The sequence below is a fragment of the Tachypleus tridentatus genome, chromosome 3, assembly GCF_004210375.1.
Source record: "Tachypleus tridentatus isolate NWPU-2018 chromosome 3, ASM421037v1, whole genome shotgun sequence".
NCBI classification, from domain to species: Eukaryota; Metazoa; Arthropoda; class Merostomata; order Xiphosura; family Limulidae; genus Tachypleus; species Tachypleus tridentatus.
This window is the reverse complement of record NC_134827.1, coordinates 71230952-71253867: the sequence shown is the minus strand read 5'-3', so window position 1 is coordinate 71253867 and position 22916 is coordinate 71230952. Positions and strand designations below refer to the sequence as shown.

At 34.4% G+C, this 22916-nt stretch overlaps 1 protein-coding gene across 8 annotated transcripts in view; it reads left to right on the top strand.

Moving 5' to 3' along the window:
* Positions 1-22916, top strand: part of LOC143247130 (uncharacterized) — a 73207-nt gene that overhangs the window by 7548 nt on the left and 42743 nt on the right. For 7 of the 8 annotated variants that reach the window (XR_013026387.1, XR_013026386.1, XM_076494690.1 and 4 more), the window contains 4 exons: positions 6433-6537; positions 11513-11615; positions 20346-20426; positions 22280-22380. Coding sequence is in view for 6 of the 8 variants with exons in the window: in XM_076494690.1 (XP_076350805.1) it covers positions 6433-6537; positions 11513-11615; positions 20346-20426; positions 22280-22380 (390 nt within the window). In the remaining 2 variants the exon portion in view is untranslated. The remainder of the gene's footprint in view (positions 1-6432; positions 6538-11512; positions 11616-20345; positions 20427-22279; positions 22381-22916) is intronic. The other variant, XM_076494689.1, reaches the window with a different exon arrangement.

The window sequence follows — 22916 nt, the reverse complement described above, 5'->3', positions numbered from 1 at the left end:
CAGTTTTTTACTGCTATTGGTCTCTATCTTCTCCCCTTCACTTTTCTCTTTTTATAGGGTTGACAGTAACACACAGGGTAGCAATTATTTTCCTGTCATTTTGAGAGAGACTGGTCATGGTCAATGCCACTTAATGAAAGCTGGACCAGCCCACCTGGCCATCTTTCACTGCTCTCTTAAAACTTGATCCTGCTGTTGTCTCTAAGCCATTGATAGATAACTGTGTAGCATCAGTAACTGATTGTATTCTCAAGGCAGCTGCAAAGTTTATTCCTAGAAGCTCAACACATTTTTTCACAGTGTCCTTGTTTGTGGTGGAATCCTGCCTGCCATATGGCACGGAAGGCTCAAAAATGGGCCTTGAATTAATATCTTTTGTAGGTATCCCACATTTTTAACCAAATTGCTTTTCAGCAAGCCCATGCATGTATCAGCAGATCTCATGTCAAAGTTGGAAGGAATCTTGGATTAAGTACATAATAAGCATCTCTTCTACCACCAGTTTCAAATTCATATGCAACAAGATTTGTAAGGTTAGCGAGCATTATACTTCTGTTCTTTTTCAGTATTGCTCTCTAATGGCCAGGAAGTTTTTTTGTGCATCTTGCATTTCGTTTTCATCTCCCACTTTCTTAGCCATCAAGACTCAGGCAGATCGATCACCTCTTTCCTTTGAGGCTGTCTCTATGACTATAATTGACCCTTTACACTGGTGGAACTCAGTCTTGCTCTTCAATGGTCTGGCAGTACATCAGTCAGACCTAATTATATTCACTACAACATGATGTACTATCTGTCTCCTCTCTTTCTTGTGACTTTTCTGGTTGTTTTAACCAGATCTGGCAGGAGAGTGCTTTTCCTGATGCTTGGTGCCAGGCTATTGTCCTCCCTTTTTACAAGCCCTTGAAGGATCCCAAGATTCCTTCAAACTATCATCCAGTTGCTTTGATGAGCTGTCTCTGTAAGACCTTAGAAAGGATGATTAATGCTTGTCTTGTTTGGTTCCTCAAATCAAACAACCTCCTCTTGGCCACCCAGTGTGGGTTCCGATGGCAACATTCCGCTGTGGACTACCTGATTTGACTTGAAATGTCAATCAGAGAAGCCTTTCTCAAATGGTAACATCTTGTATCAAAATTCTTTGACATTAAGAAGACTTATAGTACAACATGGAGGCATGGCATTTTGCGAGACCTTCATATATATGGGTTATGTGGCCATTTGCCCATTTTTATGAAAAAGTTTTTAATGGACAGAAGATTTCAAGTTTGTGTGGGTTCAACACTTTCCCATTCTTTTCTACAGGAACTTGAAGTCTCTCAGGGCTGTGTTTTGGGTGTCACTTTTCAGTATAAAAATCAATGCCATCACTGAACAGTGAGAGGGAGTTGCAAATGGTCATTATGTCGACGACTTTCACATCTCATCTCAGTTGTCGAACATAAGGTTTATTGAACAGCAACTACAGACTGCCCTCAATCATTTACTGAAATGTACCACAGCAAAAGGCTTTAACTTCTCTCTCTCTAAAACTGTTTGCATGCACTTTTGCTGCCAACAGGGTATTCATCATGATCCTGAACTTCGTATTGGTGAAGTTGTGCTGCCTGTGGTTCCTGAAACAAAGTTCTTGGGGCTTATCTTTGAGCATAAGCTGACCTTTATACCACACATCAAGCAGCTATGGGTCAAATGTAATGGAGCACTGAACATCTTTCGTGTCCTTTTCTACCATTCGGGGGCGAATCAATATTCTATGCTGAAGATATATCATGCTCTTATTTGATCAAAACTGGACTATGGATCACTGGCCTACGGCTCTGCCAGGACCTTGGCCTTAAAGATGGTGGACCCTGTTCATCATCAGGGACATCTGCAGATGTTTTTTATGTTGCAAAATATGTAAATTTATTATCGTATGAAATGTAATCTAATGACTGATTATAAATACTTCCTCTTAATTGTAGTTCATGAGATATAGCTGAAAAATAGTGTTGCTGATTATTACTTGATGATGTAATGAGATTTTAGTTAAATATTTGAAAAAAAACAAATTTTGAAGAGATGCAACAAGAATTATCTGTTGTAAATTGGACAACCAAATTAACTGAAGATCACATAAAAGGCTTGTTTAAAAGGTTTTTTTTTATGTAGGTACAGGAGAGTTTCATTTAAATTTAGTGGTTGTAGTAGATTTAAAGGGTTTAAAAGAAGCCTTGATAGATATTTCAGTGTCAAGGTTTAACTCTTGGATGTTTTGATTTTTGAAGTTTAATTTACTGGATGGGATTGTGCAGATGGTTTAAATGGTCTCTTGTTATCCTTAAATTTTAAGTTAGTATCATACACCTAGTTAAGAAATTTATTGAGCATTCTTTTATCTGTCATCAATGTAAATCAAAAAGCATAGTTCTGAACATTGAACTCTGAAATAATTAATGCCAGTCTAGTTTTACTGAATTCTGTTTATGACAACACTGCTTTCTTTTGTGCAACTGATTTTCTATCCAGCAACCCAACTTATCCAACACACCCATAGGTAGTGTTTTTAGCAAGTCTTTTTATTTTTTTTTTTTTTGTTAAATGCTTCTTTAAAATCCAAGCAAAACAAATACACGTCTTTACGCACATCTACATAAGCAGTAACCTCTTAAAAGAATGTCACAAGATTAGCAAGATTAGATTTTATCATTGTGAAATAACGTTCTCTATCCAATAAAATTTCAAATCTTTTTAAGTTGCTTTGCAAAACATCTTTTATCAGGCTATGTAGGAACTTACAAATTTACTAAGTTATACAGAAGATTTTTATTTATCACCCATCTCGGTAGCTTTCTTTTAAGAAGGAAAACTCACTTGACATAACTTTTGTTAAGGAAGCATTTCTTTACTTATTCAGTGGTTGATATGAGTGAAAATATTCCTTCAAGTGTGGTAGAGACTGTAATTATTTCAGAAATGTAAGAAAAATGGTTGAGTATTTTAGAGATTCTATGTTGGTACAAGAAAAGTAGTTTCTACACATACAGTTACGATAGTGTTCATACCCCTGCATCGTGAGAAGTTTTTTCATCATAACTTAAAATGTATCATGAGTAGGATAATGAAAGTATAGTATATTATAATTATTATACTAACACACATCTACATAAATTTTTATGTAAATTGAACAACAAATGAACTATTTATAAACAAATAACCAAACATAGGAGGGGCAGAAAGTGTTCGTGCATCTACTTTAATGGTTAGTTGTGTAGCCTTTCAGGTGAATTACTTGGTGCAATCTCTCCTATTAGCTCTTCATGATCATTTGACAGTACTTGACTGGTATTTTCTTCCATTCTTCTGTACGGAAGGCTTCCAAATCTTACAAGTTTTTCGGATGACGCTGATGAACCCTGGTCTTCAACTCATGCCAAACGTTTTCAATTGGGTTGAGATCGGGTGACTGCAATGGCCACTCCAAAACGCTTATATGGTTCCTCTGCAACCAGGATTGCACATATTTCGATGTGTACTTTAGGTCATTGTCGTGCTGGAATATCCAACAACGCCCAAGCCACAAGTTCCGAGCATCATTCTTGATATAAGTGCCTAATATATCAGCATACTCTTCTTTTTTCATGATTCCGTTGACACGGTGAAGGCTGCCTACACCAGAAGAGCTGAAGGAACCCCATAGCATGATTAAGCCACCTCTGTGTTTAACTGTAGGGACAGTGTTCTTTGGAAGATTTCGTTCCCCCTTCTTACGGAAAATATAGCGAACAGCATTGTTGCCGAAAAGGTCGATTTTAGTCTCATCTGACGAAAGAATATTCTTCCAACAGATAAAAGGTTTATCTACATGCTTTTTTGCATACGTCAATCGTGCTTCTAAATGAACAGACTTTAAATATGGAGTTCAAGGAGGATGGCATGCTTTGAACCCAGAAGAGTGTAACATGTTTGTAACTATAGAGGTGCTTACTTGAACCCCAGTTTCCCCTACCAGTTTCTGTATGTCATTACATGTTAAACGAGGGTTCCTTCTAACTTCTCTGAGAACTTTCTTCTTGGTTCTCTCTGGAATTTTGTTAGGGCGTCCGGAACGAGGGAGGTTAGCAATTGATCCTGTAAGCTTAAACTTAGCAATTATGCTTTGAACAGTAAATTTTGGCACATTAAGTTGTGTAGCAATACTGGAAAGAGACAAACGAGACTTGTATTTTACAATAATTTGGTTTTTTAAATCACTGGACAGTTGTTTCTTGTTCACCATGATGACTAAGTAGATAATGATGGTGACAGTGCTAAATTACCGGAAGTAAATTTTTTGCTGGCTAAATTCCAATAATTATGAACCCAGTGTCTAGTTCTTGAATGGTATAATGTAGTTTATTCACCAAAGTAAATAAAATTTTTACGGGAATATCAGTTTTTTCACATTCTGAAATGTAAGAACACTTTTTGCTCCTCCTATTTTTAGTAATTTGTTTATAAAACGTTTGTCATTTAATTTGCATAAAAATTTATGCAGATATGTGTTAGTATAATATTTATAATGCAATATACTTCTATCAACCTAATCGTGATACTTTTTAAGTTATGAGCAAAAAACCACTTGGGACGCAGAGGTACGAACACTTTTTGTCGTAACTGTAGTGTTGGGTAGATAATTGTGGCCTAGATGAGCCATATGGCTACGTATTACTCCTGAGAGATCAAATAAGAAATCCAAATGCAAAATCATAAGGGGTGTTTAATGTATTTGTTCTATCCATGTATTAGAGCAAGCACTTATTAGTTGTTTGATGTAAACACATTTTTGCAAGTAGGTACAGAATTTGTTGTATGCACTTTTAAATGACAGAAGTAAAGTTTATATAGCAAAGAGCTAACTAGCAGCTAATGATGAATTATTTGGTATCAGAACAAGATTTGAAATTTTTAATATCTAATAGATGCCCCTCTGAATAATGACATGATGATAGAAAAGTGTATTAACTTGTGTTAACAGTTTGTGTGTGTACATTTCTTGTTAAAGTTCAAGATTTTAAAATTCTTTTATGAATTTCACAAAGGACATGGTTTATGTGAGTAAGATTCTGAATAAGGATAAATAAGGTCAACATGTACAAGAAGACATTGAAAAAGTTATTCTTCCACATTGTTAAACTGTTAGCATGAGATTGGGTATAAATTAGACATTTTTTGAATTATGGTGATTGCATGCTGAAAATAAAATTTTTGACATTATTATTACATGTGCTTCAAACTGTTTATCTGTATGTTAAATAGTTTTCCTGGTGTGGTTTTTCAAAAATGAACCTTGTAGTTTAAGAAACATTATTTGTGGATAACAAGGGTTCATTTAGTCCTTCAAGGCTCCTGTGAATTAAAAAAAGAAAAAATTGAACCCACTCTTAACAGGGCATCTGGACTCTAGATTTTGTACATCACTGAAATATGGAATTTGTTTCCCTGCAATGGACACAACTAATAAATAGCTCAGTGTTTCTTCACTCTAAAGGATGGAAACAATTTAGGAGCTGTAAAATATTTCTAGTTCTGTAGTTCTAATTATTCATAATGCATTTTATAGATACTATTAAATAGATATAAGTAATTTACTAATATAAAGTACTAACTAAGATGGAATATTAAAAAATTCAAAACATTTATTTTTGGAAGTTTTGAAAAATAAACATTAGAATCATTACTCTTTCTTGAGCCAGTTGTACATGTAAGACCGATATAACTCAAGACTTTCAAACTGTTTCAGCTTCACAAGTTCATTGTTGTTTGGGATTCAACATTTTACTTGATTGTTCACCTTTTTTTTTCTCTTTTTCATTTGCCAATATATTTTAAAACAATAGAAGAATTTCTTTTAATGTTGCTATTTAGTTATTTTATCCTGTTTATCTCACCAACTTAGTTGTGGAGACTTGTAATGCTTTTATAGTTACTTGCCAGGAAAGAACTTGAGAGCAATGTGCATTCTCAAGTTTATTGAGATTTATAGGGCATTAGAACAATAGGTACTATTAAAAAATATGATACAGGAAGAAGCATTAGTTTCTTGTATTAGAAACCACATTTTATATTGTATATTAGGCATTCTTACTTACACAGTTACTGATGGTAAATACAATTTAGACTGAAACAAATTTTAATTGTTACTGATGACCTACAGCTTTTTGCACTATATTCTGAAGGAAATAAGTGAAGATAGATGTTTACAGGTCTAAAAGTTGTGGGTCTTGCACCATAAAAAAACTCAGTAAGGGAATGATTTCCTAGAAAACATAAGAGTAGGCTTAAATTTTGCATTTGTGTGGATGTAAGTGGACTTCCTTATGTTTCCATATTGTCTGTAATATTATTTTAATTACTTGACATTTTTGAATGAATAAGTAAAATTGAATATTTGTGAATTGTTTTTTATAGGTTATTAAAGGAATTGCTTTTAAATTTTATATCACAATATTGCGGAAATACTCACACAAGTTGGATAAGTTTACTTCATGTTGGTTTACTACAAAGCACTTGAAGGTAAGAATTGTTTTCCTGTTTGTAAATATAAAAGGACAAATAAATATATTTTGTACACTATTCTTAATAAATAAGTTGAATATATTATAGTCCATGCAGGTGGCTTCAGTGACTTTGCAACACCATTTCACAATACTAACTATTCTCCTCTACTTTGTTATTACAATACAATCTGCAACTTCAAAAGTTGGCACAATGTACACTTTATGGTTAAGCTTACAAACATTCAGCTTAACTTCATTTTTTTTTATAACTTTTACTGACATGCTTTCTGTATTTGCAGGAATTTATAACACACAACAGTTACGGAAACTAAATAATCATTAAGTATTAAATCTCTAAATAAACTAAATAATAGCTTTAACAGAATAGTTTTTTATATCCAATAGACAGTTTACTAATCAGTCAGTCATTAATCTATTGTGTTCAACTTATATAGCCCCTGCAAATAATTATTTTCAGGAGATTACTTACAGAACAAATACTGAAATGTCTAAAAAATGGATTCCAATACACATGATGAGTAGAGCACAAAAGTTCTGTGACATAACTTTTTTGCTTAACAAATAAATAAAATGGCAATATTTCTTTTATTTGAATATTTGTAAAAAAAACATTTAAAATAATAATTATCTAAAATGCTAATTTCCATTAGTTGTTTATGTTTGACAAATTTTGAGTTTTAATGCTGATCGATTAAACTGAATCAATTAAATATTAGAAAGAATTGTTTTTAATTGTTTTACCATCTACAATAATAAAAACTCATGTAAATTGAAGTAACTTGTTTTAATTATTACTTTTATTTACTTCATCAGTTAGTTTATTATTTTCCTGACTTTAATTGATTGAATGGTAATTTTGATTATGGGTTAGTTGAAATATCAGAATAGCCAAAAGTGGTAATAGTTGAAACATTTTGTTTATTCTAATGACATTAATAAAATTAATCATAATTTTAAATCATTTTTAATTATACCTACTGATTGTAGGTAATGTTATATGAATTAATAGTCACCCTTCTTGTGTATTATTCAACTGAGAATGCTGATGATCTTGTAATATTGTAATTTTAGAAAATTTACCTCAAGGAGTAAACATAATATTGTGCAGTTATGAACAAGAAAATTCAAGAACAAAATAAAGAAACTTGTTCAGTCTCAATGTTTGCAAAATTTACATGGAATATTAGAGACAATTTTATAGTAATATTAAACATAGTGATATTTATAAGATACTAGTATTAGTTTGAAGGACTAAAATATGGTCTTCATATTGAATTCTGTTACTGGTATTTAAAATGCTGACAGTGAGCAAAGTTCTGTTGTTGACAGTCAAAATACTGATAATGTGGAAATTTTAGTTTACAGTTAGGTTGTGTAAATGAATTGTGTAGTTCATAAGTATTGTGTATGCATATCACACTTAGACATTATGTAATTGATGATTGTTGTATTATTATGTTATGTTACTAGAATCTTTGAAGTTCTTTTTGAGTATCATTACATCTCATAGTGAGTGGAAAGTTGTAGGCCACAGTTAAGGTATTTTTAAATATTAGGTTGAGGAATAATTCGTGAGCGTTTTTAAATAATTTCATTCAAGCATTACATGCAAGACTATACAATACTTCAATGCATGAACACATTATACCCAAAACATTTATTATGATACTTTATTTCATGTAATACCTAGGTATATAGTATGCATTGTGTTAAACGAAATTGCAAGAAATTAAATGCGAAAAGCAGATGGTGTCGAAAATGCTCGATTTTGTCCACTTGACATTCCATTTAATGAGCTGAAAATGAAAGCAAAAATTAAAGACATATGAAAATCAAACACACCATCTATTAGAGCAAAAAATTATCTACCAAATGACATGAAATATTTTGCGAAAGCGTTTCATTTATGAATATATTTTTTTAACTTGAAAAAACGCTCACGAATTATTCCTCAACCCAATATTATTACAAAATACAGTTCAAGGTAGAGATGGACAAAGTAAGAGATAGAGTGAAATAGATGTAGGCTGCATGTTTGTGAGCTCAGCCATAAAGAGTGTATAGTGGTGGTATTATTTAGTGAAATTATTACAGTTTGTCCTCTAACAACAGAATACAGAAGAACAATTGTTTTTAAGTGTGTTCTAAATTAATTGAACAAACGTTTATGGACTTTTGAGAAAGAGAAAATATATAAGGCTCTGGAGAGAAATGTAGTAATCAACAGGGTTATGAGAGTAACTTATCACTGATTGTATTGCATTAACAGAGCAGTGAAGAATAATTCATCCTACCACTTGCATCCTAAAGTAAGTGAACCAACTTTTGTGGACTTTGAAAAGAGATGATTACTTACAACTCAGGATACAACTGTGATGATTAATTCTATAATGAACACTTTTATGTACATTTAGCTTTTTAAATATATTTTACTTTAAAACAAGTGAACTGTGAGCTGTGTGAACAACTAAATTGTATCATTGTTATAACAGTCCTACTTTTAATTTGCAAAAGTAAACCTTTCTAAGGTCTTGACAACTTTGAATACCTAAATCTTATAATTAGTATAACAAACTTATTTTCATCTTGCTATAAACACCCTGTCATACCAGTAACCCTTTTAAGCCCTGGCACTGGGTGAAATGCTGTATGGTACTGGATGTAGGAGATATAATGTGGTTGGAATATTACTATTGCAGTCTTTTTTACTTTCAATTGGAAATTTTTTATAATAACTTGCATTATCCCAGTATGTTTGAATATATGAATCTTATGATTGGTATAACTTACTCTTAATTTTAGAATATGCCTGTTTGGTTTTTCTTTTAAACAGCAGATAATCTTGTAGTTTTGGACATTAGCATATTTTTAGGTTTAATGTTTTAAGTTGTATTTTATATATCACATTAATTACATCACTAACAAGATAGTTATCCCAGTGATGGGAAAAGTTTAAGTTAGTCTGTCAATTTGAACTATTTTGTGAACTTTATAAAGGTTGTGTTGCTCTCTTGGTTTCATACAAAGCCAAATCTCTTTGATTCTTCCACTGCCCACTGCAAAAAGTTATTGTTGAACATTTCAGTTATGCTAAGAGTCACTCAACAGTAAGATGTGGTAAATCCACATTTTTATTCTTTAAGGTAAACCACATTTTGAAATGTAAATGATAGCATGCTTAATTCCTAAGAAATTAATGTAGAATATTCTGCTTAAGAAATAAAGTTTGGTATCAACATTATTCATGTCTGTTCTTTAGCCATTTGAAAAGTAAATGTTGAGTTATGCCTCTGTGCACAGTTTTTCAAAAGCAGTGTGGGAAACAGCTGCTGTAAACAGGTGACATAAATGCTATAGTTCACAATATATACAAGATGTTTTTCTTTTTATGTGTGCTTATTTGCATTGTTTTAGTCTTTATTTATGATCTAGAGTTTTTTATTTTTGTAATATGTTCATAATATTAAGGGAATTTGTGAGTTTCCTGCTGTTTTCACTTGATTACTGTTAAGAATGTCAAAGATTTCCTTGCAAAACTGTCCAAGTACAAAAGTTTCATATACTATCTTTGTCAGTGTGTATTTTATTCAAATATTGTTCTAATATATTTACCATTTTGTTCATTTTCCTCTCAATTATTTTAAAGTTTAAAAATGTAATAACAAAAATGGGATTGTAAAGTAAAATATATTGTAGGACACAAGTTTCTTTTTTTTTGGCATTTCCATTCATTTATTTATGCATTTTTTAACTTTAAAGTACAGGACCCCTCTTTTACACATTACTTTAAGCTGTCTTTACTGTACTTTTATACAATAACTGAAGTAGTTTTATTTTGAAAAGTTGTGTGGTTATTATTATTATTCAATTTTTGCAATCTCTCTTGGTGTGCTATTGAAAATAAATCTAAATAAAGAAGTAATCATTAATGTTTTTTTTCAGTTTGTTATTTTTAAAATTAATATAGGCTATTTCTTACTTATGCACATATTTTTCTTAATTTTTATTTGGTATTGAATATAGCAAAGGTCTCAGAATCAAATATTATATGGATTCATTTTTAAATACTTTACTCTGATTGGATGGTAAAGTGTGGGATAAAAGAGTTTAGGCAAACTTAGTGCATGACCCTTCTCAGGCCATGTATCTAAAGAAAGATTTTAATACCTTTAGTGTGCTAATTTGTTCTACCTGAAGTGCAGAGTTCAATACAGAATTTAATATTGGAAGCTAATTTTGGGTAGTTTTTACTGCAAGTAATAAGTTTCCTGTATGGTGCCAGCTACAAACATTTTATACTAGGTAGTTACTTTTTGTATTCAAGATGAATGTGTGAGTGTGTGTCCGTCCTTGCTGGAGTACCTTTACTTTTTATAATGTAATATGTCTTATAATGATAGTTGTTATCTGCTCTGAAAATGTTTCCACACCTTACTGTTTAAATGTGCATGCTTATGCACATTATTTCAATGGATGTAAACTAAAACTATATAAAAACACTAATATACATTTCGTGCAACAATGTATTAAAGCTTATTAAAGTTTATAAGAAGATGTAACGTTAGGTTGTAGAATAACAATATAAGTTTGTTGATAGTATTAAGTATGGTAATATTAAGCCCAAATGAAACTGAAGCAAAACAATGCACATAACTTAGTGCTAAGTTATCTCTATCAAATACAAGACTGTTACTTTCTTTATCAAATAAAGGCTTAACTAATGTTAGGCTTAAAACAAGTGGACTTGCAGATTTCAGTGCCTCTGATTAGAATTATTTTGTATTATGCTGTTAGATGGCATTGACTCTTTATGTATAATAGCATGAAATGTATTAAAGATTGTAAAGTATAGACAAATATAAATGTTTCAGCTTACTTAATTATGTATTGAAAAAGAAGATTTTTTTTTCAAGAAATAAGCACATTTATGTGTGGAGTCCTACTTTGATTAATATGCTTAACTACTTTAGGAAGTGTTAGCTCTGCTTTGTCCGGTACTAATTAATCATGCAGAACAGATAAAGAAGGAAGACACAAAAAGTAAAGAACTATCAGAAACTGGACAAATAAAAGGTATGTGAGTAAAACATCAGTTTTAACTGGTATTAAATGATAACATATACAGTGTCATTGAACATTTAATGAAACATTTTGCAAAATGTGGGCATTTTTTGTACTTGGGAGAAAGTTTGTACATCGTTTGGCATAATAAGCTTTATTTTTGTCAATTTTGCAAATTAAATTGTTCAGAGGAATATACAGTTTTTTGGAATGGTGAAGTTTTAAAGCAATGAACTATTCAGAAGCATAATAAAATGGAAAGAGGGGAACTCACTTTCAGTTGAGGTTGTGAGGAAACATTCATTCTGGTCATGATTCTATCAGACAAGTATCCTGTTCCTGTTGTGTTTCATCAGTTGGTGGAATGTCATATCCAGATTCTACTTTCAGAAGCAACCAAGACAGGGTTATTATCAAAGCCAAAGAATCTTTTCTTCCTCTACCACAGTGTATCACCTGTTTGTGTCTTTTACAATATGTATCTCAGTTGGGCTCAGCTCACTCCCATTTAGCTTCTTTCCATGGAACAGGCAATCTTACTATTGCTCATCTCTCCTTTTTTCACAACACAAATGGTTCTTTCCTTTTTGAGGATACAGACATCACTCAAATCCTTCATTTCTTTGGGATGAGCAAACTTGAAATTACTACAGTGGTCTCTTTTCTGTGTGACCAATGAATCATGAACACTTATTCTCTGGATACCTCACTTTCCTTATTCAGGATTGACGTATTCAATTTTGAGTAGTGATTAAATTAGAAGAATACTACAGTAAGTGTTTCCCTGCTTCTATCTCATTCAGAGATTCATATGAGGTGCATATCTCAATGGTCAGGAATTTCAGGGTGTACAGACAGATAACAAGGTTTCCATACACAATTTCTTAAAACTTACTGCTGCTCAAAGGGCAATGTCTCAATGTTTGAATGTATTAAGGGGAAAAATTGTCACACTTCACTTTGACAGTTTCATGGTGGTGTCTTACACTTGTTATCAGTGAGGCACTTGATCCTGGTCTTTTTGTTTTCAAACCTTGGATCTTCTTTATTTGGCCCACTTTCATCATCATATCTTGCTAGCTTGCCATGTTTAGGCGATAATGATATTGGTGGCAAATCAGTTGTGTTGATCTAACTGAATACTCCTGACATAATGGGTGAGGTTTTTTCATTGAAGTTGCTCTTGCTTTGGGTGGATGATGATCAGTGCATTTGCCACTCATTGAAACACTGAACTACCTGCATTTTTCTCTGGTACCTCACCCACATGCATTGGCAATAGATGCATTCAGGAGGACTGGATGGGATTGCACCTCTGTGCCTTCCCACTAATGAAGAAATAGCTATGATTAGTTCAACCCTTTGTCAGTTTCTGTTGATAGTACTGGACTGGCCAGCTCAGTCCTGATTTCAACTTCTGTCATACTCTCAAGAGTGCCCACCTTGTCTATTTCCCTTTTGGCCATCTTTTTTGAGGCAACCACCCTAAAGCTCAAACTTTGTACATGTAAGTTATGTGGTTTTTTGCACAGTATTAGTGTCTTACATCTGAGGTTTCCATGTATCCATGTCAGTCTTTGCATAGTTCCACAATGAACATTTATCAACAGTGGTGTATTATAAATAGGTTGAACTCTTTTTGTACACAAGTGTTGATCCTAATTCATTTTTTGACCTGGCTCTTTCATAGTGTTTTACTTCTCTTACAATCGTTTTTCATAATCGTTTTTATTTACCTAATTTAGATACTTATTAGGAAAATTTGAGATCCTAGAGTTTTCCAGTCAGATTTATTCCCAGTAACTTTGCCTTGGTGGGTACAAAAATTGATCAGTATCACTTATTCTGGGCTCTCTTTGGAGGTGAGGAGACCTCTGCAAATCATGGCTCATCAGATTTTTTGCAATTCTGCGTTCTTAGTGACATGATTAAAGTGCCTGCTTGAGGACATTGAGCAGGCTTGTGTGTGGACGTTCTCCAATACTTTTATCTCACATTATTTGCATGATTTGGCAGTTTTTTCCTCTAAAGATGTTTGACTACTCCCTGTAAATATCTTAATCACATCCACTAGCTTATTAGGAGATGTAAGCATCTTTATTATTTACTTTCCATGGTCCCTTACCTCTTTTTCACTGGAGATCACTCTGTGGTGAATTTTGCCCAGGCAGATCTATTTAATCAAACCAGTTACTCTCTAGGAACTATAAATGCAGTATACTTTATCTATATTGCAAAAGGCTTTTTGAAAACAAGGTATTCCTTAGGATCATCTAGAGGCAGACTGGGTGATATTAGTATACTATGCTGGATTGCAACTCATGATTTATCAGGAGTAATGCATATGATGATCTCGAACATTGGATTGAATAAATCAGGGTTAGTTTGCTTTTAAGAGAAGTTTAGAGAACTTGGTTCACCTATTGTACTGTTTCTGGAGCATTGTTCCTCAGGACTCTCTAATGTGCATTAACCTTCATATACTACTAATGGAGCTAGGGTATACTTACTTCACCCTGTATTTAGTAACTGGTATTATGGATAGAATATTCCTTCAGAGTGTCTGAGACTATTGAAGAGGAGGACAAAGTTGTGGGCCCTTTTATTCAGAATCCTGAATTTTTTCTGCCAGATCTTGGTAGTACAGACATCAGCCTAAAAGGTAGCCTACTCATAGTACAGGCTCAGATTTAATACTCCAAATCCAGTTGATTTGACTATTGCCCATCATTGTGATCAATATTGGTTCAGTCCATTATCTCCTCATAATGTGGAATGCATAGTTTTCCATTGTGGGTTCTTGGTTAATCACACTTTGTTCCACGTCTTCCCCATAATTTTGGGGATGAGTGCTTATAATACCAAACTGATTGAGTTCTGTTTTCTGAGATTGAGTATTGCATACAGGATCCCATCATTCTGAGTTTAGGATGTTGCTTTTCAGGCTTTTTCAGTTTAGGAGAAAATTTTTTTACATTTCAAATTTACATTGCTAAAATCAGGGGTTTGATTTCCCTCAGTGGCTTTGCTATAAGAAAACACACACTTCACACTTGTTGCTGTTTACCTTCGTGTCATGATTTCAGTGCCTCAGAATGCGTCGCTGTATAGCTACAGTTTTGGATCTACTTACAGATATATGTATTGTGCTTCCAATGCCCTAGTCACCAACACAGAATTTAGGGACCACATCCCTATAATTCTAATCACAGGCCGTACAAATTTGACCATCTGGTTGGGGCCTGCTCAGTAGTGATGGATCAAATCAACTTCCAGAAAAGGTATGCTGTTTACCCAGCATTACTAAGGTGCTAATTTTTATTGGCTTGCCCACAATTTAAACACACATTCGGTATGAATAATACCCTCGCCTGTCCCTTCAACTTATCAGTGTGATATTTTAGCTTTAATATGAGAGAAAGTATGTTTTGGAAGTTCAAAACTTTTCATGTCAAAAATGTATCCCCTCGGTGTGGATTCCTCCCAGGGAAGGTTCTGTTCTTTCTGGTTATCTCCTCTGGGATCTAAACATCCACCCACGTGTTTGTCGTACGTGGCAACCTGTGAAGGGGAGGAGAGGATCCTCGTGGTTGAGGGGGGCCTTTGGGTGCCCCCCCCCTGTGCCAATCGGCTGGTCCACTTGGGCTAGAGTCAACCAAGTACCACTGTTGGAAGTTCTCAATGGGTGTTGTGGACATTGTGTCTGATGCTGGTGTTTGGGTATAGTGCTCACGAAACCCTGGCGTTGCTGCAATGTCCTTGCATGACATTGTAGTGCGTCCCCTTGTAGGGCTCCATGGTGGGTGGGGTCAGTGGGTACCGAAATTTTTCTTTTTTCCTATGTATCCTTCTTCAAAAAATTTAAATAAAATAGTGAAAAAGCAGTCAATAGGTAAACTACCACATCTTGAAAACTCTGAGCAGCAATCGTCAACATCTGTAAGACACATACCTCATTTTTTATATTACATTCTCTTTCAGAAAAACCTTTAGGGCAAATGTCTCCCTTTTTTATTCAGAAGAGACTAGAGGGACTTGCTGGCTCTCCAAAGTCAGTAAAGTAGCTTCGATCTGGAGACATATTGGTTGAAACATCCACATACCAACACAGTGAACTCCTCTTGAATTTAAAGACAATTGGGAATGTACCAATTGAGGTTACCCCTCATGCTACCTTGAATTCCTCACGAGGAGTTATTGTTGAGAGGGATTTGAAGAACGTCCCCAAGTCAGAGGTTCTCGCTGGTTTCTCCACTCAAGGAATTTTTGCAGTGAGGCACATCTCCACTCACAAAGATAGAGTTACACTGCTGACAAATATCCTCATTTTGACATTTACATCACCACGTGCACCTGCCATCATCAAGGCAGGTTATCTAAATTTCAAGGTACAGCCGTACATTCCAAATCCTCTCCGATGTTTCCAATGTCAGAGGTTTGGCCACTCAAAGATGTCATGTCGTGGTTCCCTGACATGTGCTCGTTGTGGTGGCACTTTCCAGTGGGCCCGTGCACATGCAAGGTGGGTAAGACATCAAAGCCAGAAGGAATCTTGGATTAAGTTCACAACTAGCATCTCTTCTACCACCAGTTCCAAGGTCATATGGGACAGGATTCGAAAGGTCAGTGGGCACCACAATTCTGTTCCCCTCTCAATTTTACTCTCTGATGGCCAAGAGGTAGCTGAGGTCTGGAGCATCGTTGATACTCTAGGTGAAAGCTTTTGCCGGGTATCTAGCACTTCTGTTTGTTCCTCCACCTTCTTGGCCATCATGACTCGGGCAGAGCGTTCATCTCTTTCCTTTCGAACTGACTGTCTCTTTCACTATAATTGTCCCTTTACTCTGGTGGAACTGAAAATGGCTCTTCATCAGTCTGGCAGTAGATCTGTTGGACCAGATGATGTACACTATGACATGTTGCACTATCTCTCTCCTGCTTCCCTTGATATTCTTCTAATTGTTTTTAACCAGATCTGTCAGGAGAATGTTTTTCCTAATGCCTGATGCCAGGCTATTATTTTACCTTTCTCTAAGCCAGGTAAAGATCCCAAGATTCCTTCAAACTACCGTCCAATTGCTTTGACGAGCTGTCTCTGTAAGACCTTAGAGAGGATGGTTAATGCTCGTCTTGTTTGGTTCCTCTAATCAAACAACCTCCCCACCCAGTGTGGGTTCCGACAACAGCATTCCACCACGGACCACCTAATTCGACTTGAAACATCAATCAGAGAAACCTTTCTCAAACGCCAACATCTTGTTTCAATATTCTTTGACATTGAGAAGGCTTATGACACAACATGGAGGTATGGCATTTTGCGAGACCTTTATATATATAGGTTATGTGGCCATTTACCCATGTTTATTAAAAAATTTTTTAATGGACAGGAGATTCCAAGTTCGTGTGGGTTCGACACTTTCCCGTTCTTTTCTACAGGAACTTGGGGTCCCTCAGGGCTGTGTTTTGAGTGTCACACTTTACAGCATAAAGATAAATGCCATCACTGAACAACTCCCTCTCACTGTTGCAAACGGGCTCTATGTCAACGACTTCCACATCTCATGTCAGTCATTGAACATGAGATATATTGAGCAGCAACTACAAACTGCCATCAGTCGTGTACTGAAATGGACCACGGGGAACGGCTTTAATTTCTCTCTCTCTAAAACCGTTTGCATGCACTTTTGCCACTGATGGGGTATTCACCCTGATCCTGAACTCCGTTTCAGTGGAGTTCCACTGCCAATGGTCCCTGAGACCAAGTTCTTGGGGCTTATCTTTGACCATAAGCTGACCTTTATACCACAATTAAAGCAACTATGGGTCAAATGCACAAGAGCACTGAACATCCTTCGTGTCCTCTCTACCATCAGTTGGGGAACGGATCGATGTTCTATGTTAAAGATATATCGTGCTCTTATTCGATTGAAACTCGACTATGGATCAATGGTCTATGGCTCTTCCAGACCCTGGACCTTAAAGATGGTGGACCCCATTCATCATCAAGGACTTCGACTCTGCACTGGGGCTTTCCGCACCTCCCCTGTTCAAAGCTTATACATAGAATCTTATGAACCTTTTCTGCACCTTCCCTGTTTGCAACTGTCTTTACTATATGCTTCGAAACTAAGTTTCTTACCAAAGCCTCCCACCTGGGGATGTGTTTTTCTTCCTCAGTGGGCCATACTTTTTCAGAACAGACAATCTGCCATTGCTCCTTTGGGCCTTCGCATCCAGGCGCAATTGTATGAATTGGGTCTGTTCTTGGATAATATTGCAGAATCCACTGGTCAGCCCATCCTACCATGGCTTATTACAGTCCTCAAATGTGATCTATTTTTTAAGTCATCTGAGAAAGCCAGATACTCCTGATTGGAAGTACCGTCTTTTATTTACTGAACATCTTTTGAACATTCTTTCCATTCCAATTGATATGGAGGGTTCCAAATCAGGTAACTCTGTGGGCTCTGCCATGGTTTGTTGCAGTTCGGTGGTTTTGCGCAGAATCCCTTCTACAGCTTCTGTGTTCACTGCTGAACTGTATGGCATATCTCTTGCCCTGGATCATATTGAAGCTAAGCAGTACTCCAACTGCACTATTTATACTGACTCGCTTAGTTATCTACTGCTTTGGAATCGCTTCACGTTGGCTCACACCCTGTTCTTGCTGATATTCAAAACCAACTGACCCATTTTTCATTAACATCTACTTCTATCTAGTTTCTATGGATACCAGGTCACGTTGGTATTCGCGGGAATGAGCTTGCAGACACGGCAGCTAAATCTATCTGCTCTGGCACTATGACCACTGTGCCTATTCTGTTCATGGACTATGGTCCTGTATTCAAGGCTCAGCTCCGTGCCAGCTGGCAGTCCACTTGGAGTGAGCAATGCAACAACAAACTTTTCCAAATAAAACTCTATATTGGGCTTTGGCCATCTATCTTCCATAAGGTTTGGAAGGAGGAAGTTGTTCTAACTAGACTACGTATTGGTCACAGTTTTTTAACCCATCATTTTCTGTTATCTGGAACTGTTGCACCAGTGTGTAATTTATGTAACACTCAAATCATTGTAAACCACATTTTACTTTCTTGCCATCATTACGACTCTCAATCACGGCACTATTTTAAACATGTTTTGTCCCAAGGTTTGTCCGTAACATTGGACAGTGTTATTGGTGACGGTGACATTGTCCACCTTGATAAAGTTTTTAGTTTTTTAATGGCCATTAATCTTTTTAATCTCATTTAAGTGTTTGATATTTATTCCTTAAACCTTTTTAATTGTGATTCCCTTTTAAGAGTCTCAGTCTCTCTAGTTCAGTTTGTACTTGGAAAATGGCCAGAACATTAAATAACCCGACACCAGGACTGGAAAGGCCAACTTCAGGTGACTAACGCTGTTGTTTGAACTATCCATTTGAACTACCCGTCAGTTGTCCCGGCGAGTTGTTATTACAATTTTGCTGCATGTCTTTTAAAACTTTTATTACTTTACCTTTTGGTACTGGCCATAATGACATAACCCGGAACCAGGACTGGAAAGACCAACTTCAATTTTGCTAGAGAAATTCCTTTACAACTTCTCTTACTCTGCTTTCTCTCTTAACATTGCAGACTAGGTGTCAACATTGGTTTTATGCTTTTTCTGTTTTGTTTTACCTTCATTTCCTTTTATATATTTTACTACATTTACTTTATTTTTACCCTTTCACCGGGCGTTTGGCGCAGATAGCCTAACTGCTTTGTGCCATAAAACACAAAATCAATGAATCAATCAAAAATGTATTTCCAATAAAATTACCTCCCCTAACACTTTTCTACCCTTCCTTCTTGCTAAGAGGATGTAAGAGTCTTGTATTGAGTCAGTCTCAAGAAAGTGATAAGATTATCTGAATGCAGTACCAGAATAATGGGCACATTAACACAGGTGAAGAGTATCACATGACAAATATTGATAATGGCAAGTAAGTGGTAAATAAAAGTCTAGAGAAAACAAGAAAAAAAATCAGTGCAGTGCTTACATAGGCAAAGGAAGAAATTGCTGGTAGTCAAGTTGTAAATGTAGTGAGTGGAAAATAAAGAAAAAAATGTGGATAATTGAGGATCAGGGGTAATCGAGGCACTTGTGTTGTCCACATTTCTTTGTTGTAAGTAGTTGTGAAGTTAGGTTAGGTACTTTTTTCTTGTTTGTTTTTTTTTGAATTTCGCACAAAACTACTCGAGTGCTATCTGTGCTAGCTGTCCCTAATTTAGCAGTGTAAGACTAGAGGGAAAGCAGTTAGTCATCACCACCCACCGCCAACTCTTGGGCTACTCTTTTACCAATGAATAGTGGGATTGACTGTCACTTTATAACACCCCCACGGCTGAAAGGGCGAGCATGTTTGGCGTGAAGGTGATGTGAACCCGCGACCCTCAGATTACAAGTCGCACGCCTTAACACACTTGGCCATGCCGGGCCAGGTTAGGTACACCTAGCCCAACAAATTTTTTTTTGTTCAGCTCCAAGATCTGAAGACTGTTGAGACCTGAGTTAAACTCTGACAAGTTGTAGTAGTAGTATGAAGAGAAATATCACAAAGAACTACTTTTACTTTTTTGAAGATTTTTTTTGAGGTAAACGTATTTCTGGTCATAAATGTATTTGAAAAACTGTATTTTTGTATATGTAGGAACAATATGTTTGAATTTATGTTATCATGCATGTCAATCAAAATGTTTGTCATTTGCTATCAAGGCCCAACGCTTCATGTTTCTTACAACCTGACACAGGCTGCTAGTAAGAGATACATGGTTTTGCATCCTCCATATATGCCTGGTAAGTTGAATGTTACTACCAAGTAACTTTTCAAATTTAATTTTTGGGAAGTGGGAATCACTGAATTACTTCTTGGACAAAGTGTCTTGATAATTTCTAACATGTAACTGAATTACATTAAGAAATTAATGTCTTTGTAACTTGGAGGTACTAAAATTCTTAGTCTTGATAATGTGGAAGTTATAACTGAGATACATTGAGAAAGTTTAATGCATTGGTAAATAGGTGGTCATTTCTAAGTTCTGAGATTTAATGTTTTGAAAACTTGGAAGTATTATATAACTTCTAGTATTTTACCCTATTATGCTTCCATAATATATTGAACAACATAAGTAAAAATAGTAGTTATATTTCAGCAATTGTCTAGTTGAAAATATCTAAGAATTGATACCTTATAACTTTTCAAAGTTAACTTTGTACTTTACTGAATACTTCTAGTGAGTATTGCCTATAAACAAACTCCTTAAACTCTAAATATGGTCAATCCTTGTTAATTGCCTTACCCAAAATTTTGTCTCCCATGTGTATTTCATTTCTGTAATTATCAAAAAACCCTTTATTGAGAACCTTTTATAATGCCACAGGAAGTAGGTTGTAAAGAAACTAATAAATCTTAGCCTCAAAATGAGATGGAACTAATGGTTAAGAAGTTTCAATAGAAACAATGACTGAGAACTATAGATGAAAAACAAGATATGTAGTACTTACCTTTGAACTTGTTCTTTCTGCTGTCTGTTGCTGATGACGTTTATGCCCTTTAATATATATTTTTTTAACTGATGGTGTTAGTACTTTAAATAATTTATATTTATTAAAGTAATTCACTTAAAAATGCAGGATAATTGTATGCATACAGCAAACATCATTCTATAACTATTATAACTTAACTGTTTTGCTAAGTAAGACAAAAGGAACTTTAATTTCCTTTGCTTCTTGATCTGCACACCATAAAATCAAGTTTCAAACTGAAGATAAAATTGACAATATTCTGTACTGAAAACAATGTGGTATTACAAATCATTTGATAGATTAAAATATAGGTTTGCTTTTCTGTGCATTATAAATAATATTGTACAAAGAATCACAAAGAATTATTGGGAATTTGTGAAAGAGAGGATATGAGAAATGAGTGTGACAAATTGGTCTGACTTTTCTAGTATGTATGTCAGTAAATAAGGAAGACTACAATCTATAAACCTTACCATAGTAATTATCTATATTAAGTAATTTACACTGAACTTTACTTCAGAAAGGGGGCAATAAATTAATTAGAGAATGGGCAAGACCTAGAGAGAAAATGTCACAGTTCTCATAAGGTGGGTGATTGAGGATTTATTTAAGTATTCCTTTACAAAATTAAAAAATTGAATGTTTTTTTAAAATTGGGTTTGTTAACTGTTTCAATGCTAAGTTTGTTTGTATACATTGACAATAAAGTAGTTTAATTAAATTTTGAATGTAACTCATTGTGATGTGCTCTTTAACCTACCTGTTGTGAAAATATTATCAACATTTATTGGTGTTATGAACCTATAATGGTAATTTAAAAAAATGACTATTTTAGTGTAAGAGATGTGAGATTTCAGAGATCTGAAAAATGACAAGATTCTTAACTCTGTTCTCAGTTAAGTTTCCCTTTAACTCTTGATAGAACTAAACAAACTCCTTCTGCATATCTATCCTAACTTGTGTATTTTTTTTAATTGTGGTGTTTTATAAATTGTTAATCATTAATTAAATTTGTCTTCTAATAGTTATTCATACTTTTGATGCTTACAAGTGATTTAACATTTCTAACATTGTTGTCCTTCCTTATATAGAAACACTTTCAATAAAAATTATTTTAAACACAGGTGGATTATATGAACATTGTCACCTGCAAAATGAACTTGTTGAAGTTTTTGTAGAAGAAATATTAAATGAGGAAGAAGAGAAAGAACTAAAATATAAATTAGTAAGTATTAGGAAGAAATATTACTTATGAAGAAGAAAACATTTATTTTAATGTGGATTTTTTTTCTTGTTAATACAAGATCGTAAATGAAGGAGTTAAAAACATCATCTTCTTAATATGTTTCAGTTTGCAGCAAAAATCTGGTTAGAAAGTAGGGAATTAAAACTTACTGATTATATGACTTATCATACATAAAGTTGTTTATGAAGTAGGGAATTAAAACTTACTGATTATATGACTTATCATACATAAAGTTGTTAATGAAGTAGGGAATTAAAACTTACTGATTATATGACTTATCATACATAAAGTTGTTTATGAAGTAGGGAATTAAAACTTACTGATTATATGACTTATACATAAAGTTGTTAATGAAGTAGGAAATTAAAACTTACTGATTATATGACTTATCATACGTAAAATTGTTAATGGGGTAGGGAATTAAAACTTACTGATTATATGACTTATCATACATAAAGTTGTTTATGAAGTAGGGAATTAAAACTTACTGATTATATAACTTATCATACATAAAG